This window comes from Triticum aestivum, chromosome 2A, assembly GCF_018294505.1.
Source record: "Triticum aestivum cultivar Chinese Spring chromosome 2A, IWGSC CS RefSeq v2.1, whole genome shotgun sequence".
In the NCBI taxonomy this organism is placed as follows: domain Eukaryota; kingdom Viridiplantae; phylum Streptophyta; class Magnoliopsida; order Poales; family Poaceae; genus Triticum; species Triticum aestivum.
In genome coordinates, this window is record NC_057797.1 from 107,792,618 (window position 1) to 107,815,417 (window position 22,800).

Consider the following 22,800-nt stretch of genomic DNA (forward strand, 5'->3'; position numbering starts at 1 on the left):
ATCTCCCACTAGACTGGACCAATCCAAGATCTTTTGAATCAGCAGCCTTTGCAAGGGTTTGATTGTCTGTAAGAAACGTGACTTCTTGAATCCATAATTCTTGAGCAGTTTCTGCAACAAGGTGGAGCGCTTTCACCTCAGCCAGCATAGGGGAGTTAGCAGCATCTTTATACATGCACTTAAGGATGTCGATTTTGGATCCATCGGCTTTCATAGGAACTCCAATCCATGCATATGTTGGATTGAAATATTGTGAACCCCTGCCTAAGATGTGCCTGTGCAACCTGAAAATTTAGTTTCCTAAGATGGCCCGGTTTACGTCCTCAATTTTTTTTATTTGATTATGAAGATGAAAAAAATGTTCACACAAATACAATTGAATATTGTTATATATGAAATAAAATACTCATCACATATTTAAATAATATTGTGTATACAAAAATAAATTTCATTATTTAAAAAAGTACATGTACTTTTAAGAAGGAAAAAAACATATTCAAAAAATATATTCATGCACGTGTGGATATATGTTCATGTACTATAGAAAATTTTGGAAATTAAAAATTATAAAAAATAAACAAAGATAAAAATAAAAAAGTTAAACATGTGTAGGAAAAAGTGAAAGGAGAAAAACAGAGGAAAAACCACCTGAAACCGGCAAATGGGCCGGCCAAAGGACGCAAACGATGAAAAACAAAAGCATTGCTCGTAGTCGTTGTGCCTTTCTGGCCCAATTATATCACAAGAAAAGATGGTAGTCATTGTGAGGTGCATGTATGTGGCGGTTTAAGAAGCTGGACCCCTTAAATCTCCTGTACATATCCGGACGGACAGTACGATTACTATCAAGTCACGAAATTGCCACTTAACCGGACCCACATACTCAACTCAAACACCCGGACTGTCCGACACCCTTCAAACCCGGTCCATATGTGGGGGCAAATATGGAAAGGCCAGACACATCCCAAATCACTTCAAATCGTCCGACCTGCCATCTTCCTCTCCTCTCTTATGCCTTGTATGCACTGACGCCAGCATAGCTCCGACGCTCCGGCTGCAGTCGAAGTCAGTGGTGGTGCCTACGGGTGTCATTCCTTTTTTAGAGGTGTCAATGTTGGAGTCCTCCCCCTCCGAACATATTTTTAGGGAAACCCTAGATCCGGTCTCCCAGATCGAAAGATGGCGATGTTATTAACTTTGCTCGGCATCATTTCGCTCTTGGGGACATTGTCATGGAGTTGGATTCAGCTAGAGGGACTGGGGCTCGCAGAGGTTGTCGGTGACTGCTAGCATGACATCTCTGTGAGGGCGGTAGGAGGACCCTCCACATGCAAGAAGGCAAGGAACGTCAAGCAAGTTATATTTGCCAACCTTGAAGGATTGGGGCGGCATAAGTTCACTCTATCGGACATATCAGTCCTCTCCGGTATCGTCGAGGTTCGCAAACATGCTTGTGTTAGCTTGGTATAATACGACTATTTTTTAGTGTGCCACCTGGTAGCGGCGAAGTCGCTCGAGTGCCTAGCCAGGAGTGACATGGGCGTGTTGGCCTTTTGATATTTATATGCATTGTGATGTTTTAGGCCTAGTTTAGCTAGGAGTTGTTTAGCTTCTCGTCCTGTTTTGACTCGATAAACCGAGTAAGCCTTTTCATTTCTGTTTTTTGGCACTCGCCTTAATGTTGTGCAATCTTTCTTTGGGGAGGATGTTCTTAATACCCCTATTTTTTTGCGGTTGCTTAATACCCCTTTTTAATGGCTTGTTTTTTTTTTTTGCGGGGTGCTTCCACACACTTAACGGGGGTGGCTGCGCAGCCTCGGACCCTTCTGTAGGTGTCAACCTCACCAAATTTTCCTAGTTCGTACACCGCGAGCAGCTCCGAGGAAGCTTCCTTGTGATGGCGGGACGAAATAGCAGCCTGCTCTGAGGAAGAGATTCGCCGGGAGTCGGTGGCCTCTTTGTTTGTATCGTGTTGCACAGGGACCCAAATAATATGCTCTCAGGTCTGAGGATTGAACTGTCAGGCTTGATTTATCGACACGATTTGGCAGAGACAGATTCGATGACTACGCCAAAAGGCAAGATCATTGGTACGTGAAAGTGAAGCAAACCACCGGTCGATTTTGGGAGCAATGTGTATAATCAAAGATTTAGTTATGATCAATTGGCGAAATCAGTTCGATTCCATTAATAAGCTCGAGAATTAGTGCGTTAATTTGTTGCACAATCCATCCACCCCCAACTCGTCGCGTGGCAGAAGGAAAAACAGGACAATCAAGAACCCCCATCTTCTGCCGCGCGCCAGCTGAGCGGCGCACCGTGCACCGGAACGAAAAGAGAGGCTGCCTCGGCTCGGCCGATCCGTCAGCAGAGGCCGTCCTCGAGGAACCGGACGAACTGGAACAGGTTCATCCTGCCGTCCCTGGACCCGCAGCTCGACGAGATCATGGCCCTGCACGCGGCGTCGTCGACCTCCGGGAACCCGAGCCTCGCCAGGGCGCCCTGCAGGTCCGCCGCGCCGATGAACCCGTCCGCGTCGCCGTCGAACACGGCGAACGCGCGCCGCACCTCCGCGAAGCTCGGCTCCTCGGCGTCGAACAGCCGTGACACCTCGGCGTGGCCCAGCGTGGCACTCAGACCGTCCCCGGCGGCGGTCACTCCCAGCCCGATCCTGGCCATGATCGCCTCCACCTCTTCCTTCCTCAGCTCCTCGTCCTCCTCCTCCTCCTCAGCGTGGACGTCCTCGCAGCACGGTGCGACGTGCGCCGCCGACGAGGTTGCGTACGCGCACTTGGCGTAAGCGGCCGGCGACGGGACGACGATGGACCTGGCGAAGGACTGCAGGAAGGAGGCGTAGCTGTGGAAGAAGGCGGACGCGACGGTGCCGAGGAAGCCGACGAGGTAGGGGATGAGCTGGAGCTGCAGCGGCTCCCGGAACGAGAGCACGCGGCGGAGGAACGGTCGCGGCGCAGTCGCGTCTGCCATCGCTAGACTTGAGAGTTCACTGGTGTCGAACAAACAGTTGGCGCCGGCTAGAATGGACAATGCTGCGCGCGTGTACAAGGTGAGGTGAGGACGAACGATGGTGTGTGTGAAGACGGAGGGAGGGCGGGGGGTTTATATGAGAGGCCCGAGCTCGATCATGGAGTAAACAAGTCGTGGAGGGAGGAAGCTCCCTTTGCATTGCATATTTGCATGGCGTTGTGGAGTTGGCAACTTGGCACGGCGCGCTCGAGGGAAGCTGCGTGCGTGCTTCCCCAGGCGTGAGAGTGATGGTTAGAGCATCTTCAGCCGTTGACCCGTAGGGGGCGTCTAAAATCGCCGTCTGGGGATAGCTGGCACAAAAAATCGGCCCGAGGACGAGTTGGTCCCCAGCCGTCGGCCCCAGGGCTGCCCAGGCGCGTTCAAAAAATAAAAGTATATAGCAAAGTTCGGTAAAGTTCGGCGAAGTTCGGCTAAACACGACAAATTTTGGCCAACTAGGGCATATATTTCAACAAAGTTCATGGATTTTCATTACATATCAAATATATAAACTAATTTAAAAAAGAAACTGGCTGAACGTCGAGTAGTCGCCGTCGTCGCCGCCATCGTCACCGCCGTCGTCATCGTTGCCCTTCTCCTCCTTGACGCGGGCGCCCCTGCTGGCCCCGGCGTCGCCATGGCGGACTGGTGGCGGCGGCGACGCGTCGTCGTCGTCGCTGTCGTCGATGACGACGACGACTCCTTCGTCGCGGCCCCGGCGGCGCTCCGCGAAGCGCCGCAGGGAGGCGCACTGGCGCTCCCTCGCCATCTTCAGGGAGTCCCGGCGTGCCCATTCAAGAGCCGCGTCGTCGTCGAGCTCGACCTCGCCGTGCTCCGTCTTCATGGCGGGGAGACCCGGCTCCGCCTTCACCGACGCGAGCCCCGGCTCCGTTTTTGCCTTGACAAAGCGCGGAGGAGGAGCCGATGAGGAGGCGCGCCGGCCGCCCTCGTTGATGATGATGCCGGCGCTGCGAGTGCGCCGGCCGAGCGGCGTCTCCGCCGCAGGCTCGGCATTGAAGCCGAGCAGCGCCGGAGTGCCGGAGGAGTGCGAGGAAGAGCGCGAGGAGGAGGAAGAAGAGGAGGCGCCGAACCCCCTTGTCACCCATGGCCCGTCGCGTCGGCGGTGCGCTTGGGCGGTCGCCCTCGCCGGGGGGTACGCCAACGGCGGGTTGTTGCCGCCCTCGAGGTGCGTCAGCACGCCCTCGAGTGTGCGGCCGGGGACGCCCCATCACAGGTGGTGCCCCTCGCTGTTCTTCAGGCCGCTGACCCCCGCCGCGCCGTTGGTGGATGCCAGCCGCTGCTGCTGACGGCACTCGAAGTACGCCGCCCAAGCCGCGTGGTTGTCGGCGGCGTACTGGGGGAGGGAGAGCTGGGCGTCGGTGAGGGAGGCGCGCATGACCTCGACCTCGTCGGCGAAGTAGGAGGGTTTGGCCACGGCGTCGGGCAATGGGGGAATGGGCACTCCCCCGTTGCTGAGCCTCCAGCCCGTCGGCCCGGTGCGCATGTCCGGCGGCGCTGGGATGTTCACCTGGAACAGGAGCCACGCCTCCTGTTCGCGGAGCATGCGACGGCCGAAGCCGTTGGCCGCTGCCTCGTCTCCGAGGAAACGCTCGGCCATCGGGAGAGGGGGAGGGAGGGGATGGGTGGCGGCTCACGGGAGAGGGAGAGGGAGAGGGAGAGGGAGAGGGAGAGGGAGGGCTCGGCGGCGGCGCTCGGGAGAAGTAGAGCTCGGCGGTGAGGGCGGGGCTAGTGTGGCCACAGGAGAGTGAGGCCACCGGCTTATATAGCCGCGCCGCGCCCGTGTGTATGCGTGCGAGGGAGGGGAGGCATCGGCGGGCCGTCCCGTGACGCGCCGCCCGTGAGGAATCAATGGCAAGGCTGACCGGCGACAGCCTTGCCATTGATTCCCCGCGGAAAACCGATGCGTTGGGGGACGACGAGGCGCGGTGTCACTGACGCGGCTGGCCCGCGGCTTTTTCGCACCAAAACCTCTCGCCCCGGCGCCCCCCGGCGCGCCGGGTTCGGCCTGGGTCCACCGGCGCTGATTTCGGCCTAGGCCGACGAAAATCGGGCTCCTGGGGGCGCGACTGGACCGTTTTTTTGGCGCCGGCGCGAAAAAATCGTCTGGGGAGGCCTCCCTGGGGACGCGATTGGAGATACTTTTAGGGGTTGGAAATGCAGCAACACTAATTATCAATGAGTGTATAGAAAGAAAATGGAAAAAGGGATTTCGAAGAATCCTTCGAGAATTAGATCCACTTTATTTGAGTTGCAAAATTCCTGCTATGAATTTCAGGAAATTCGTTGTATCTCTGGATTCCCGAGAATCTGAAGTTGTGTGTTTGTTTACTGTGCCGTTGTGCAGCTGTAGGAGTTGTATGTGTGTTGTGAAATATTAATAATATGACTTGTTGATGAGTATGATGTTTATATGCAGAATAAAGAGCAGTTAGCTGTTTTGACTACATGAATGGAGAATTGGCAAAAAAATAACCATATATGAAATATTAAATAATCTACAAATGTAATGATTGTAGAAACATATTATCCAAAATATGCCTATGAAACATGGCATCCAAATAAGCATGAACCATCATAGTCTTACATATGAAAAATATCCTTTAAAATATGCACTAACCATCATAGTTTTACATGCGCACATATCATCCAAAATATGCACCAATGATCTTAATCTCATCAAGCAATATGTCAAACTATGGTTGATCCTCCAATGATCATTTAGCAATGGACTCACAAGTTGCTTGCATGGTTGTTGGAAATATGCCCTAGAGGCAATAATAAATTGATTATTATTATATTTCCTTGTTCATGATAATCGTTTATTATCCATGCTAGAATTGTATTGATAGGAAACTCAGATACATGTGTGGATACATAGACAACACCATGTCCCTAGTAAGCCTCTAGTTGACTAGCTTGTTGATCAATAGATGGTTACGGTTTCCTGACCATGGACATTGGATGTCGTTGATAACGGGATCACATCATTAGGAGAATGATGTGATGGACAAGACCCAATCCTAAGCATAGCACTAGATCGTGTAGTTCGTACGCTAAAGCTTTTCTAATGTCAAGTATCATTTCCTTAGACCATGAGATTGTGCAACTCCCGGATACTGTAGGAGTGCTTTGGGTGTGCCAAACGTCACAACGTAACTGGGTGGCTATAAAGGTACACTACGGGTATCTCCGAAAGTGTCTGTTGGGTGGGCACGAATCGAGACTGGGATTTATCACTCCGTGTGACGGAGAGGTATCTCTGGGCCCACTCGGTAGGACATCATCATGTGCACAATGTGACCAAGGAGTTGATCACGGGATGATGTGTTACGGAACGAGTAAAGAGACTTGCCGGTAACGAGATTGAACAAGGTATCGGGATACCGACGATCGAATCTCGGGCAAGTATCGTATCGCTAGACAAAGGGAATTGTATACGGGATTGATTAAGTCCTTGACATCGTGGTTCATCCGATGAGATCATCGTGGAACATGTGGGAGCCAACATGGGTATCCAGATCCCGCTGTTGGTTATTGACCGGAGAGTCATCTCGGTCATGCCTGCATGTCTCCCGAACCCGTAGGGTCTACACACTTAAGGTTCGGTGACGCTAGGGTTATAGAGATATTAGTATGCGGTAACCCGAAAGTTGTTCGGAGTCCTGGATGAGATCCCGGACGTCACGAGGAGTTCCGGAATGGTCCGGAGGTAAAGAATTATATATAGGAAGTGCTATTTCGGCCATCGGGACAAGTTTCGGGGTCACCGGTATTGTACCGGGACCACCGGAAGGGTCCCGGGGGTCCACCGGGTGGGGCCACCTACCCCGGGGGGCCACATGGGCTGTAGGAGTGTGCGCCTTGGCCTGTATGGGCCAAGGGCACCAGCCCCAAGAGGCCCATGCGCCAAGAGATAAGGAAAGGAAGAGTCCTAAAGGGGGAAGGCACCTCCGAGGTGCCTTGAGGAGGATGGACTCCTCCCGGGCCGCACCCTTCCTTGGAGGAAGGGCCAAGGCTGCGCCTTCCCCCTCTCCCTTGGCCCTATATATAGCGGGGGGAAGGGAGGGCAACCATACCTAAGCCCTGGCGCCTCCCTCTCCCTCCCATGACACATCTCCCTCCTCCCGCAGCGCTTGGCGAAGCCCTGTTGGAATCCCGCTACTTCCACCACCACGCCGTCGTGCTGTTGGAACTCCATCAACCTCTCCTTCCCCCTTGCTGGATTAAGAAGGAGGAGACGTCGCTGCTCCGTACGTGTGTTGAACGCGGAGGTGCCGTCCGTTCGGCGCTAGGATCATCGGTGATTTGGATCACGACGAGTACAACTCCATCAACCCCGTTCTCTTGAACGCTTCCGCGCGCGATCTACAAGTGTATGTAGATACACTCCTCCCTCGTTGCTAGATGACTCCATAGATTGATCTTGGTGATGCGTAGAAAATTTTGAATTTCTGCTACGTTCCCCAACAGTGGCATCATGAGCTAGGTCTATTGCGTAGATTCTATGCACGAGTAGAACACAAAGTAGTTGTGGGCGTTAATTTTGTTCAATATGCTTACCGTTACTAGTCCAATCTTGATTCGGCGGCATTGTGTGATGAAGCGGCCCGGACCAACCTTACACATACGCTTACGTGAGACCGGTTCCACCGACTAACATGCACTAGTTGCATAAGGTGGCTGGCGGGTGTTTGTCTTTCCCACTTTAGTCGGATCGGATTCGATGAAAAGGGTCCTTATGAAGGGTAAATAGCAATGGGCATATCACGTTGTGGTCTTTGCGTAGGTAAGAAACGTTCTTGCTAGAAACCCATAGCAGCCACGTAAAACATGCAAACAACAATTAGAGGACGTCTAACTTGTTTTTGCAGGGTATGCTATGTGATGTGATATGGCCATGAAGAATATGATGAATGATATGTGATGTATGAGATTGATCATGTTCTTGTAATAGGAATCACGACTTGCATGTCGATGAGTATGACAACCGGCAGGAGCCATAGGAGTTGTCTTTATTTATTTATGACCTGCGTGTCAACTTAAACGTCATGTAATTACTTTACTTTATTGCTAAAGCGTTAGCCATAGTAGTAGAAGTAATAGATGACGAGACAACTTCAAGAAGACACGATGATGGAGATCATGGTGTCATGCCGGTGACAACGATGATCATGGAGCCCCGAAGATGGAGATCAAAAGGAGCAAAATGATATTGGCCATATCATGTCACTATTTGATTGCATGTGATGTTTATCATGTTTATGCATCTTATTTGCTTAGAACAACGGTAGTAAATAAGATGATCCCTCTTTAAAATTTCAAGAAAGTGTTCCCCCTAACTGTGCACCGTTGCGACAGTTCGTTGTTTCGAAGCACCACGTGATGATCGGGTGTGATAGATTCTAACGTTCACATACAACAGGTGTAAGACAGATTTACACACGCGAAACACTTAGGTTGACCTGACGAGCCTAGCATGTATAGACATGGCCTCGGAACACAAGAGACCGAAAGGTCGAGCATGAGTCGTATGGTAGATACGATCAACATGAAGATGTTCACCGATGATGACTAGTCCGTCTCACGTGATGATCGGACACGGCCTAGTTGACTCGGATCATGTAATCACTTAGATGACTAGAGGGATGTCTATCTGAGTGGGAGTTCATAAGATGAACTTAATTATCCTGAACATAGTCAAAAGGTCTTCGCAAATTATGTCGTAGTTCGCGCTTCAGTTCTACTGTTTAGATATGTTCCTAGAGAAAATTTAGTTGAAAGTTGATAGTAGCAATTATGCGGACTAGGTCCGTAAACTGAGGATTGTCCTCATTGCTTCTTAGAAGGCTTATGTCCTTAATGCACCGCTCAGTGTGCTGAACCTCGAACATTGTCTGTGGATGTTGCGAACATCTGACATACACGTTTTGATAACTACATGATAGTTCAGTTAAACGGTTTAGAGTTGAGGCACCGAAGACGTTTTGAAACGTCGCGAAACATATGAGATGTTTCGAGGGCTGAAGTTGGAACTTCAGGCTCGTGCCCACGTCAAGAGGTATAAGACCTCCGATGATTTTCTTAGCCTGCAAACTAAGGGAGAAAAGCTCAATTGTTGAGCTTGTGCTCAGATTGTCTGAGTACAACAATCATTTGAATCGAGTGGGAGTTGATCTTCCAGATGAGATAGTGATGTTTTCTCCAAAGTCATTACCACCAAGCTGCTAGAGCTTCATGATGAACTATGATATATCAGGGATATATATGATGATCCTTGAGATACTCGCAATGTTTGACTCCACAAAAGTAGAAATCAAGAAGGAGCATCAATTGTTGATGGTTGGTGAAACCACTAGTTTCAAGAAGGGCAAGGGCAAGAAGGGATACTTCATGAAACGGCAATTCAGCTGCTGCTCTGGTGAAGAAACCCAAGGTTGAACCCAAACCCGAGACTAAGTGCTTCTGTAATCAGGGGAACAGCCACTGGAGCAGAATTACCCTAGATACTTGGTAGATTAGAAGGTTGTCGCTAGAAGTATATTGGATATACATTATGTTAATGTGTACTTTACTAGTACTCCTAGTAGCACCAGGGTATTAGATACCGGTTCGGTTGCTAAGTGTTAGTAACTCGAAATAAAAGCTACGGAATAAACGAAGACTAGCTAAAGGTGAGCTGACGATATGTGTTGGAAGTGTTTCCAATGTTGATATGATCAAGCATCGCATGCTCCCTCTACCATCGAGATTGGTGTTAAACCTAAATAATTGTTATTTGGTGTTTGCGTTGAGCGTAGACATGATTGGATTATGACTATCGCAATACGGTTATTCATTTAAAGAGAATAATAGTTACTCTATTTATTTGAATAATACCTTCAATGGTCTTGCACCTAAAATGGTTTATTGAATCTCGATCCTAGTGATACACATGTTCATGCCAAAAGATATAAGATAGTAATGATAGTACCACATACTTGTGGCACTGCAATTTGAGTCATATTGGTATAAAACGCATGAAGAAGCTCCATGTTGATGGATCTTTGGACTCACTTGATTTTGAATCACTTGAGACATGTGAACCATGCCTATTGGTATATATGCATGAAGAAACTCCATGCAAATGGACCGTTTGGACTCACTTGATTTTGAATCACTTGAGACATGCAAATCATACCACATGGGCAAGATGACTGAAAGCCTCGTTTTCAGTAAAATGGAACTAGAAAGCAACTTGTTGGAAGTAATACATTTTGATGTGTGCAGTCCAATGAGTGTTGAGGCGTGTAGTGGATACCGTTATGTTCTTACTTCACAGATGATTTGAGTAGACGTTGAGTATATTTACTTGATGAATCACAAGTCTGAATTATTGAAAGGTTCAAGTAATTTCAGGGTGAAGTTGAAAGATCGTCGTGACAAGAGGATAAAATATTTATGATATGATCATAGAGATGAATATCTGAATTACGAGTTTGGCACAGAATTAAGACATTGTGGAAATTGTTTCACAACTAATACAGCTTGGAACACCATAGTGTGATGGTGTGTCCGAACATCATAACTACACCCTATTGGATATGATGCATACCATGATGTCTCTTATCAAATTACCACGATAGTTTATGGGTTAGGCATTAGAGACAACCACATTTACTTTAAATAGGGCACCACGTAATTCCGATGAGATGACACCATATGAACTATGGTTTAGAGAAACCTAAGCTGTCATTTCTTAAAAGTTTGGGGCTGCGACGCTTATGTGAAAAAGTTTCAGGCTGATAAGCTCGAACCCAAAGCGGATAAATGCATCTTCATAGGACACCCAAAACAGTTGGGTATACCTCCTGTCTCAGATCCGAAAGTGATAAGGGATTGTTTCTGGAATCGGGTCCTTTCTCGAGGAAATGTTTCTCTCAAAAGAATTGAGTGGGAGGATGGTGGAGACTTGATGAGGTTATTGAACCGTCACTTCAACTAGTGTATAGCAGGGCACAAAGAGTTGTTCCTGTGGCACCTACACCAATTGAAGTGGAAGCTTATGATGTTGATCATGAAACTTCGGATCAAGTCACTCCCAAACCTCGTAGGATGACAAGGATGCGTACTACTTCAGAGTGGTACGTAATCATGTCTTGAAAGTCATGTTGCTAGACAACAATGAACCTACGAGCTATGAAGAAGCGATGGTGGGCCCGGATTCCGATAAATGGCTCGAGGCCATAAAATCCGAGATAGAATCCATGTATGAAAACAAAGTGTAGACTTTGGAAGAACTACTTGATGGTCGTAAGGCTATTAGGTACATGTGGATTTTAAAAGGAAGACAGACAATGATGGTAAGTGTCACCATTGAGAAAGCTCGACTTGTCGTTAAGATGTTCCCCGACAAGTTCAAGGAGTTGACTACGATGAGACTTTCTCACTCGTAGCGATGCTAAGAGTCTGTTGGAATTATATTAGCGATTACTGCATTATTTATGAAATCTTGCAGATAGGATGTCAAAACATTGTTTCCTCGACGATTTTCTTGAGGAATTATGTGATACAACCGGAAGGTTTTGTCAATCCTGAAAGATGCTAATAAGTATGCAAAGCTCCAGCAATCCTTCTAAGGACTGGAGTAAGCATCTCAGAGTTGGAATGTATGCTTTGATGAGATGATCAAAGATTTTGGGTTTATACAAAGTTTATGAGAAACTTGTATTTCCAAAGAAGTGAGTGGGAGCACTATAGAATTTCTGATGAATATATGTTGTTGACATATTGTTGATCAGAAATGACGTAGAATTTCTGGAAAGCAAATAGGGTTATTTGGAAACTGTTTTTCAATGGAAAGCCTGGATTAAGTTACTTGAACATTGAGCATCAAAATCTATAAGGATAGATCAAAACGCTTAATGGTACTTTCAAATGAGCACATACCTTGACATGATCTTGAAGGTGTTCAAGATGGATCAGTCAAAGAAGGAGTTCTTGCCTGAGTTGTAAGGTATGAAGTTAAGACTTAAAGCTCGACCATGGCAGAATAGAGAGAAAGGACGAAGGTCGTCCCCTATGCTTAAGACGTAGGCTCTACAGTATGCTATGCTGTGTACTGCACCTGAAGTGTGCCTTGCCATGAGTCAGTCAAGGGGTACAAGAGTGATCCAAGAATGGATCACAGGACAGCGGTCAAAGTTATCCTTAGTAACTAGTGGACTAAGGAATTTTCTCGATTATGGAGGTGGTAAAAGAGTTCGTCGTAAAGGGTTACGCCGATGCAAACTTTGACACTAATCCAGATTATTCTGAGTAGTAAACTGGATTCGTATAGTAGAACAGTTATTTGGAATAGCTCCAAATAGAACGTGGTAGCTGCATCTAGGAGATGACATAGAGATTTGTAAAGCACACACGGATCTGAAAGGTTCAGACCCGTTGACTATAACCTCTCTCACAAGCATAACATGATCAAACCCAGAACTCATCGAGTGTTAATCACATGGTAAATGTGAACTAGATTATTGACTCTAGTAAACTCTTTGGGTGTTAGTCACATGGGGATGTGACCTTGAGTGTTAATCACATATCGATGTGAACTAGATTATTGACTCTAGTGCAAGTGGGAGACTGTTGGAAATATGCCCTAGAGGCAATAATAAATTGATTATTATTATATTTCCTTGTTCATGATAATCGTTTATTATCCATGCTAGAATTGTATTGATAGGAAACTCAGATATATGTGTGGATACATAGACAACACCATGTCTCTAGTAAGCCTCTAGTTGACTAGCTCGTTGATCAATAGATGGTTACGGTTTCCTGACCATGGACATTGGATGTCGTTGATAACGGGATCACATCATTAGGAGAATGATGTGATGGACAAGACCCAATCCTAAGCATAGCACTAGATCGTGTAGTTCGTATGCTAAAGCTTTTCTAATGTCAATTATCATTTCCTTAGACCATGAGATTGTGCAACTCCCGGATACCGTAGGAGTGCTTTGGGTGTGCCAAACGTCACAACGTAACTGGGTGGTTATAAAGGTACACTACGGGTATCTCCGAAAGTGTCTGTTGGGTTGGCACGAATCGAGACTGGGATTTGTCACTCCGTGTGACGGAGAGGTATCTCTGGGCCCACTCGGTAGGACATCATCATGTGCACAATGTGACCAAGGAGTTGATCACGGGATGATGTGTTACGGAACGAGTAAAGAGACTTGCCGGTAACGAGATTGAACAAGGTATCGGGATACCGACGATCGAATTTCGGGCAAGTATCGTACCGCTAGACAAAGGGAATTGTATACGGGATTGATTAAGTCCTTGACATCGTGGTTCATCCGATGAGATCATCGTGGAACATGTGGGAGCCAACATGGGTATCCAGATCCCGCTGTTGGTTATTGACCGGAGAGTCATCTCGGTCATGTCTGCATGTCTCCCGAACCCGTAGGGTCTACACACTTAAGGTTCGGTGATGCTAGGGTTATAGAGATATTAGTATACGGTAACCCGAAAGTTGTTTGGAGTCCCGGATGAGATCCCGGACGTCACGAGGAGTTCCGGAATGGTCCGAAGGTAAAGAATTATATATAGGAAGTGCTATTTCGGCCATCGGGACAAGTTTCGGGGTCACCGGTATTGTACCGGGACCACCGGAAGGGTCCTGGGGGTCCACCGGGTGGGGCCACCTACCCCGGGGGGCCACATGGGCTGTAGGGGTGTGCGCCTTCGCCTGTATGGGCCAAGGGTACCAGCCCCAAGAGGCCCATGCGCCAAGAGATAAGGAAAGGAAGAGTCCTAAAGGGGGAAGGCACCTCCGAGGTGCCTTGAGGAGGATGGACTCCTCCCTGGCCGCACCCTTCCTTGGAGGAAGGGCCAAGGCTGCGCCTTCCCCCTCTCTCTTGGCCCTATATATAGTGGGGGGAAGGGAGGGCAACCATACCTAAGCCCTGGCGCCTCCCTCTCCCTCCCATGACACATCTTCCTCCTCCCGCAGCGCTTGGCGAAGCCCTGTTGGAATCCCGCTACTTCCACCACCACGCCGTCGTGCTGTTGGATCTCCATCAACCTCTCCTTCCCCCTTACTGGATCAAGAAGGAGGAGACGTCGCTGCTTCGTACGTGTGTTGAACGTGGAGGTGCCGTCCGTTCGGCGCTAGGATCATCGGTGATTTGGATCACGACGAGTACGACTCCATCAACCCCATTCTCTTGAATGCTTCCGCGCGCGATTTACAAGGGTATGTAGATCCACTCCTCCCTCGTTGCTTGACTCCATAGATTGATCTTGGTGATGCGTAGAAAATTTTGAATTTCTGCTACGTTCCCCAACAATGGTCGCATAATCACCAACCACAGTGTTAGAAACATGGCCTATGGGTAGGGGTTGTAATTTCCCTGGCTTGTACTCTATGTCTCTCATATGGCTTTATCTGATGCAATTATGAAGTGACATGCGTGAAATGATCCGAGCTTGCTTGTCACAAGGATAACTTGGCATTTTCAATAAAATACGACGTTTCATCGCCAAATGCACACTCAACGACATTGCGCATGGATGAATGTGCATAGATTAAAAAAGATCCTTCGGTGGGAGAGCTTGGCAAAATTCCGGCACATGATACTTTTGCATTTTGTATGGAGCTAAATATCCATCATAACGGGGATATTCTAAGCCAACAAGATAGTACCTTCCAGCATAAAGCAATAGGTTTATACATGAAATCAACAAGATGAACGAGACAATATTGTGATGCATACATAAAAAATGGATATCTATAGATGTATGCACAAACCTATCTACATACTTGACCAAAGTATCTCTAAATATGCTTGGGTTGACTGCTCTTCCTCCTCTGTTTCATCATCTTCAACATCGTGCACTTCAGTGTTCTTACAACCAGGCATGATAGAACTTTCTCCTGTAACATTGATATTCTCAAAAATGATACATAGTTCCTCCAATTTTTAGGACCACACTTACGAAACTGCAAGATGTCCTTATTTCCTAGATAAATAGTTTGGCACTTGTCAACAAAAAGTCCTAGTGGAATATTAGTTACATAACAATTTGATCTTATTAAGATAACTTACTTCATCGATTTTTTCCCACCATTCATCGTCATCTATCACGATGTTACATAATTCCAACTTAGTTCAGTTGCTTTGTTTTTAAGGATCAACCAATCCCTAGAAAAAGTCCTTAGGCTGCTCCCATTAGTTTTTGTACCACAACCTAGTGTAATGTCTTCCGATCTTCTCTAGAATCCAACTTCTACGTTCTTGTACCTAGCAACATTCAAAATTTTGAGAGGTCTATTCCCCTTTTGTTTCTCAATAGCAGCAAGTTTGCAAAACACTGTGGTCACTTCCACATTTCAGTTGGCTTTTGATCTTTTGACATCTATGCATATGGCATTCATAAGTACAACTAACCCAGTATATGAAATTTAATCAAACTGAACACACCACATATTGTAGCCAGGAGAAGAGAAAAGAACATATTGTTGGGGAGGAAAAATATGACAGAACAAATCTCACCTTGCAGCGTTGGATAGGGGCGCGGAGTTGGAGTAGCTTGGGGCGTCTGATACAAAGCTCGTGCAGGTAGTGGCTTCAAGGGAGCTTGTGGGCAGTGCGTCCCTGCTTGGGGGTGGCCAGTGACGCAACTGCAACTGGAAGCGACGACGGATGCAACTGCAGCTCGTAGATGGAGGTTGGCCAGGAGCGAAGGACAGTGGACAGAGGTAGGGGAGAGGTGGAGCATCCGGATCTATGGAGAGCAGGCGAAGGTAGACGGCGATGGTGAGGCATCAAGGAGGGGTGGAGCAGTGGGAGACGGTGCACGTGCAGCTCTCGGGCGGCATACGCCGAGCTCTGGGCTGGAAGTGACGACTAGAGATTGACATGGAATCAGATTGTTTGCAGGCAGCCTCACTGGCGAACAGTCTAATTAGTAATAAGTCCATATTTGCTTTCTTGATTGAGGAGATCAAGGTGAATATGGAGGAACATAGTTCTTCTATTACCCACATTGGTCTTACTACTAATATTGCTAGTGATTATATGGCAAACTTTGGTAGAATCCAATACCGAATTGCTTTGTGGCTGGGCTCTGGACTCAAAGGCATCATTGACATTATTAGATGAGATTGTAATCCCTAAACTTTAATTAATACAAGAATTATTCTTGAAAAAAGAGGTCGACCTAGGTTCTGGTCATTTTGGTTTACAAAATTGGCTAACGTGGGTGTGAAGGCTCCATGCCTTGATGGAATTTTCTAACAAGGAAGTTGAAGCTAGGCTACAATGGTAACTTAAAAAAAACACGTTAGGAAGTTTCCCAAATTATCAAGATAAATAACATTGTACGCTAGAAAAATAATGTTCCACAAACATGTGGGTTTTAAAGTTCAAACCCATGTTTACATTATGCTGAAAGAGATGTCATATTGTTTGACACTATTAATTGTTATTTTTCCACACTTGTCAAACCAAGATCCTCCAAACTACAATCAGCAAGAACGTCCCAGAAGTTCTCCATCATTTTAACTCGTCTAAGATTACCACCCTCCTTCTCATGAGAGTAGAGGATCTCGTTAAAGTCACTTGCCACAAGCCATGGAAGATTAGCTTGGTGGTGTAGATCATGCAAATTCGTCCGTAAGGGATGCCTCCTCTCTCATTTTGGTTCCCACAAAAATAAGTAAATCTCCATGTATTTCCATCATTGTTCTCTAACCGCACATCAATAAACCCAGGTTGAGTGAATTGCGGAAAAACCATGAACGACTTTTTCCACATCAACTTCAAACCTCCCGTCAATCCATCACTTTTCGAGCATTCAAACGAATCCAAATATAGTCGCTTGGTAAGCTTTTCTACTTTGACTTTTTTAGGTGCGATTTAGGCAGAAAAACTGCATCTGGCCAAACTTGCTTCTAGATTTCTAGAAGCAATCTCTTTGCCGCAACACTGGCCATACCGCGACAATTCCACACTAGTATTTTCATTACATTCAGTCACCCCCCCCTTGGAGGCCACCAATATCTTATCGGTTAGGGTTTTTTTGAACAAATCAGTTAGGTTGTTGGTCACTCTACCATCATTCATCCTTAACTTCTTTTTGTTCTTCAAATTTTTGGGAGTATTTTCCTCCCCTTCTGGCATCTCCTCTGGATCAATTGGTACATTCTGGCCTCCTTCAAGCATGTCTACCATAGTCAGAACCTTCGATTTACCCTCCATGTTACCAGTGATCAAGGGTGGGTTTCCTTTTTGCATTGAGTCTTTTACCTAGCAATCTTGCACCGTCTCATGTTTTATTATCAACCACTTCATTACCAGTGCTCGTAAGCACCAAAGCATCATTGGACTTGGCAGCAGTATCATTCCCATCATGGTCCATGTCGCCTTTGTACACATCCTCAATTACAGTATGCTATGAATTCCATCTACCACCTCTACTGCCAAATAGCCCAGCTGTATCAGCATGAAAACGCCCACAAAAACCACCTGCATTGCCTCAACCTCTTCCCCTACTTGTATCTCGGCTAGGGCCTAATCCTCTTCCTCCTTCACGCCTTCTCTTGGTTGCTAAATGAACGAACCCCACTCCATATCATCTTCATTGAGCTCTGCCATGCCACACTCCTCATGCCAACGTCCAAACTACCGCACCAATAACAGACGCGGGTAGCTTTTGAAATTTAACTTGATAAAAATCAGTATTCCCGGCCTTGGTGAAGCTGGTAAATCTGGCCAGTATCTTATTCACATCAAGCTTAACCCTAACTCGGACGAACTAAAAAATGAACCTGCTAGGTAGGGTAATTTGCAGCCCCTGCACATCTCCAATGCGCTTAGCCATGTTCTCTACAGACTATTTCCTCTTCAAAACTCCATCTGGCAGGCTATGTATTTGACACCAGGTTTCGATCTTGTCCAATTTAGCACTTTCCAGATTAGTAAAACTGTCATATTCAGCAATTATCAGAGTCGTACCTTGGAAATCCCAAGGGCCTTGGTCGATAGCCTTATTCCAATCAGCTAAGCAATTGAATTGCACCGAGAAGAGGTCGGCACTAGTCCTTCTCCACACCACATCCCTCGTTGAGTGCCATGCGACTCTTACATCCGCAATTAGTGCTCCTTGACTAAAAGTTTTTATAGTCAATAGTCTTGCAAGGGCTAACCACTTCGGCTTCTTCTCCGGGTCGTCGACTTCCTCCTCCCAGATCATATTATCAAGTTCGTCATCCTCCAGATGCAACCTTTCTAGTAGAGCGCTGGGATCATCATATTTATTGTTACGGGACTAGACACTCATGCATATCTGCCACGATGATCAATCTCCCTGTTGCTTCCTCAAAACTCTAAGTTCCCAACCAACCAAGACTGGGCAGCTAACCAGGTCATGAGTGGAGGACGACTAAGGGAAAACTCGGGGCATCGGCCGCCGGACGACTGAAGAACCCTAGGTGGGAAAACAAAATACTAAGATAGTGTTTGCTTGTGCACTTACAACACTTAGACAATGAAATTGGCATCCTCAAAAAAACCATGAAACCATGAAATTGGCGTCCTAAAAAAACCATGAAATTGGCACAGGTTCAAATGCAGCTGCAAAAGAGAATCCCTCAAAATTACGATCTGAATCCGGCTGCTTCCGCAAGAGCAACTCCAACGGGGCGACCCAAGCGGACACAGATTTTGTCCCTTTTTTTGTCCGTTTGGCTCGCCCGTCCACCTAGCAGACATGAGGCGAACACGCACGATCTGCGGATGCACCCAACGCGCCGCTCGTGGATGACCCAAAGCGGACAAGCAAGATGCAGATTTCCTACCGGCGCCGCCGTGTTCCTCCGTCGCCACAGCCTGCACTGGGAGCATACGAGATCAAGGTGGGCGGGCGGAGTCGATAGCTAGCTCCGACGGCGACCTCCCACCCCTGCTTCCACGCGCCGCCGTCCACGTCGTCGAACTGGATCCGGTGTAGAGGTCCCTGGAGGCAACGGCGGCCGCGGCGGCCTCTGCCTCCATGGAGTCGCGGCGGAGGGCCGGCCTGCGAGGTGAGGCGGGCGCGAGGGCCGGCGGGGGACGACGCGGTGGACAGGGAGGAGGGGAAGTTCAGGCGAAGGAAGGTGATGAGGAAGAAGAAGCAGGCGGCGGCGAGCTGGAGGACGCGACGGGAGGAGGAGGAGGCAGAGGCGGGGTGGGGGTCGCGGCCGCCGCCGCCGCCTGAGAAGAGATGCATCGTCGCCGACAGGGAGTTGCTACTGGTACAGCTGTGGGAGGAGGCGGAGGTGGGGTGGAGTCGCGACTAGGGTGGTTTTCTCGCTCGGTCACTGATACGTGGGTCAGGGACGGACACGAGAGGAAGGCAGCAGACGAGAGCGGACGACGAGAGCGCCCGCTTTTGTCCGTGCGGAACCATTTATGTCCCATTTTTGCGTTTAGTTTGGGTCGGGAGGGATGACAAGCGGACAGCAGGCGGACATGCGTATTCGTTTGGATCGACTCGTTGGGCCGATTTTTGTGTCCGAATAACCCAAACAAACGAAATGGGTCACCAAGTTGCTCTAACGACCTTAGCCGGTTTCCTGCAGCTGGCACACTTGGATCGCACGCACGTCCTGCTGTCCAAACTGGCACAAACCATATTTGTTCCTAGAGTAAACGTAGTACACCGATCCGGATCCATTCTCGGGCTAACCGCGCTTAGCGCTAAGCAAAGGGTTAGTACCCGCCGTGCGTGTACATGTCCGGGCAGTGTCTCTGCGGATCCGGATAATCACAAGGGTTTCGCGGTTTACGAGTGGCGTTCGTACGTACTTAAGTCCAAGTTGGTCCGATGGAGCTTTAAAAGGCGAGCCCCCGTGCGGCCGTGTGTGCTCGGTCGGTCGTACAGCTGGTACGTACGTCCACACAGGCAAAACCTGACGGCTTCACATGCATGCAGGCTTCGCTCGTGGGTGCAGGTTTATTTTTGTCACTGTGGGAGCGTGGTTTGTTTAGGCCCTAATTAGTAGCTCGTCATGGGCTTGATCCACCGGTTTAGCTGGCACCACGCTCGGATTCAGTACTGTGTCTGTCCGATCTGATCGGGGGCTGTAATGTGACAGCTAAGAGCATAGTTAAGGCTGGCCACAGTGGAAGTAACATCACTAGTAACATCACATTTTTCAAGATAATTTTGCTTATGTGACATATATTTAATGATGAGAGAGGTGATGGTGGTAACTTAGTCTAGTCATAGTGGGAGTAACTAGCTAGTAACATAGTGCACTTCAAAAAAGTTTACTTACATGACATATAGTTAATGAGAAATGGTAACATAATATGTTATAACATAGCGCTTCGCAAAAAAAAAATGAGTCTACAGTTAATAAATGAAGTCATCTATGACACTAGTACTCCCTCCGTCACAGTTTAGAAGACACAGTTAAATTTGCGTGCGTTTCCACAATAGACAAGGTTTAGTGCGCATTGCATTTATTTCTAGTAGCTAATTAGTACTCCGATATACTATTTCTATATGCATGCGTAGTGTGAATGCTATTTTTTAGCCCATCTCACAACCAATAGATAACCACCTAGGTTCCAGAGAATTTCCAAGCACGCCTTTTAAACCGTGACGGAGGGAGTACTATGTTACTATGCACTATGAAGATAGTAACTTAGACTAGTGCATGACACTAGTATAAATTACTCCCCACTATGATCAGCCTTAACTAGTTACTGTAACATCACACATACCAAGATAATGAGTCTATAGGCTAATAAATGAAACATAACATGACAACACACATATGTTATTATCCACTGTGGAGGTAGTAACATAGCCTAGAAAAATGTGATGTTATTAGTCTAAGTTACTCCCCATTCTGAGTATAGCCAGCTGCTGGCTATAAGGCTGGTCATAGTGGGGAGTAACTTAGACTAGTGTCATGCATATGACACTAGTCTAAGTTACTATCTTCATAATAAAAAGTAACATGATAGTAGTATCATAGATGGCTTCATTTATTAGCTCGTAGACTCATCTTGTCTTGAAAAGAGCTATGTTACAGTAACATATTATGTTACCATCTCTCATTAATGACTTGCCACATAAGCAGAATTTTCTCGAAGTGCGTTATGTTACTAGCTAAGTTACTCCCACTATGACTAGCCTAAACCAGTGCCATGTCATCTACAGCCCATCCTAAAGTCAACATGTACAATAATAGATCAAAAGAGTGTATTACTTTTTTTATTATGTGGTCTACCTTTCATTCTCACAAAGTGTCTAAAAGCACGTGCTAGAGCTGGCTCTTCACAAAAAGCCCGCTTAGAGCATGGTTAATAATAAAGCCTGTTGCTGGTTATAAGCCAATGTCACATCATATACAACCTTTATAAAAGCCCACTAATACAATAGTTTGACTGTAAGCTAGCTGTACTAATTAATGTTTGCATGTAAAGGGAGGCAAGAACACACTTTTAATTGGTGGAAGGGCCTGCTCACACCGCTGCATGCATTGCTTTTTCTTGTTTCTCGCGTTGCAGCCGACGATACCTGGAGCGCCCGCTCCCTTGTCTTTCGGTCCATCTCTCTCCTCCAGCAGTGATTTCCGATGACGTGGCACTGCTTATAGCCGGCTGACTAGACCTATTGTATTTGTTCTTATCTTCTCTTTTCTTTTCTCTTTTCTCCAACTAAACAGAAATATATTAGTTTGTTTCTTATAGCCCGCTGACTCCTCTCTATCATACTTGCTTTAAGTAAGAGTTAGGAGACGGTACTGAGGGTAATTAACAAGAGAGCATATGGACTTTAATCAATCAACTAACCTGTCTCTGCGAAACATATTGCCGTTGTCGGCCGTACGTCGCATGTGGAGCACGGTATCTATTGTATTACTTTTATTTACCTCGACATACATGTATGTATGCGTTTGTACTGTATCGAAAAAACAGACACGTATGCCATTGCATCAACTTCGCTACTTCTATTTTCTCAAGATGCATATGAGAAATGCTATTTATAGTCAACATGCATAGAACCCACTTTATCAACCCTACTATTTTTGTTTCTCTCAACATGCATGAGAAATATAGTGAGAGAAACAACAAATGCATGCACGAGATTTTGGAACTATATAATTAACATATCGTATTTAAATTCCAGGCTACAAAATTTATTAAAATAAAATATTATAATCAATTCCGACAGCAATGCAGAGGGTGTAGTATAAATAATACGGAATGCTCGAGAGTAGCTGCTGCAAAAAAAGCACTCTTGTTTGAGAAACCATACATCGTATGGTTTTTCTTGCGTGGACCTACAAGGAACTAAATGCATCGCATGAACCTAAGCCATGGTATTTTCAGGCTTTGACTGTTGCGGTCTGCATCTAATGGGCCTAGGGCAGAGATGCCTCATGAGACAATATACACGACTGCCTCTTCACTCTCTGGAAAGAAAAAAAAGTGAGCACTGACCCCTTCCTTCCCTAGATCGTAGAGAACGCCGACCGTTGGCGCAAGAGACGGGAAGAGGCTTCCGGTGACCAAAGAGGAGGAGTAGGAAGATGGAGGCCGGTCACGCACCCGTGCGATGCATTCCTATCTTCCCCCGCCGGAGATGCACGTACGGCGGAGCCACGAGAGGCATCGACAACCACCGACCGTGGTAAGGGGTACTCTCTGTACCCTTTTTTTTGCTATAAAAAAAGAGAAGAAGGAACTAATTTTCAAGCAGCGTTTTTCTATTGAA

General features: G+C 47.0%; 1 protein-coding gene across 1 annotated transcript; it reads right to left on the minus strand.

The window, feature by feature from the left end:
* Positions 1–2,137: 2,137 nt before the first annotated feature.
* Positions 2,138–3,106, minus strand: LOC123184945 (probable calcium-binding protein CML46). The gene has a single exon (XM_044596975.1). It carries the CDS (start codon positions 2,983–2,985, stop codon positions 2,365–2,367), a length of 621 nt encoding a protein of 206 aa, XP_044452910.1. The 5' UTR covers positions 2,986–3,106; the 3' UTR covers positions 2,138–2,364.
* Between the last annotated feature and the right edge of the window lie 19,694 nt (positions 3,107–22,800).

Excerpts from the sequence above, each read along its gene's own strand:
- LOC123184945 (XM_044596975.1), bottom strand. The coding sequence starts at position 2,985 with ATGGCAGACGCGACTGCGCCGCGACCGTTCCTCCGCCGCGTGCTCTCG.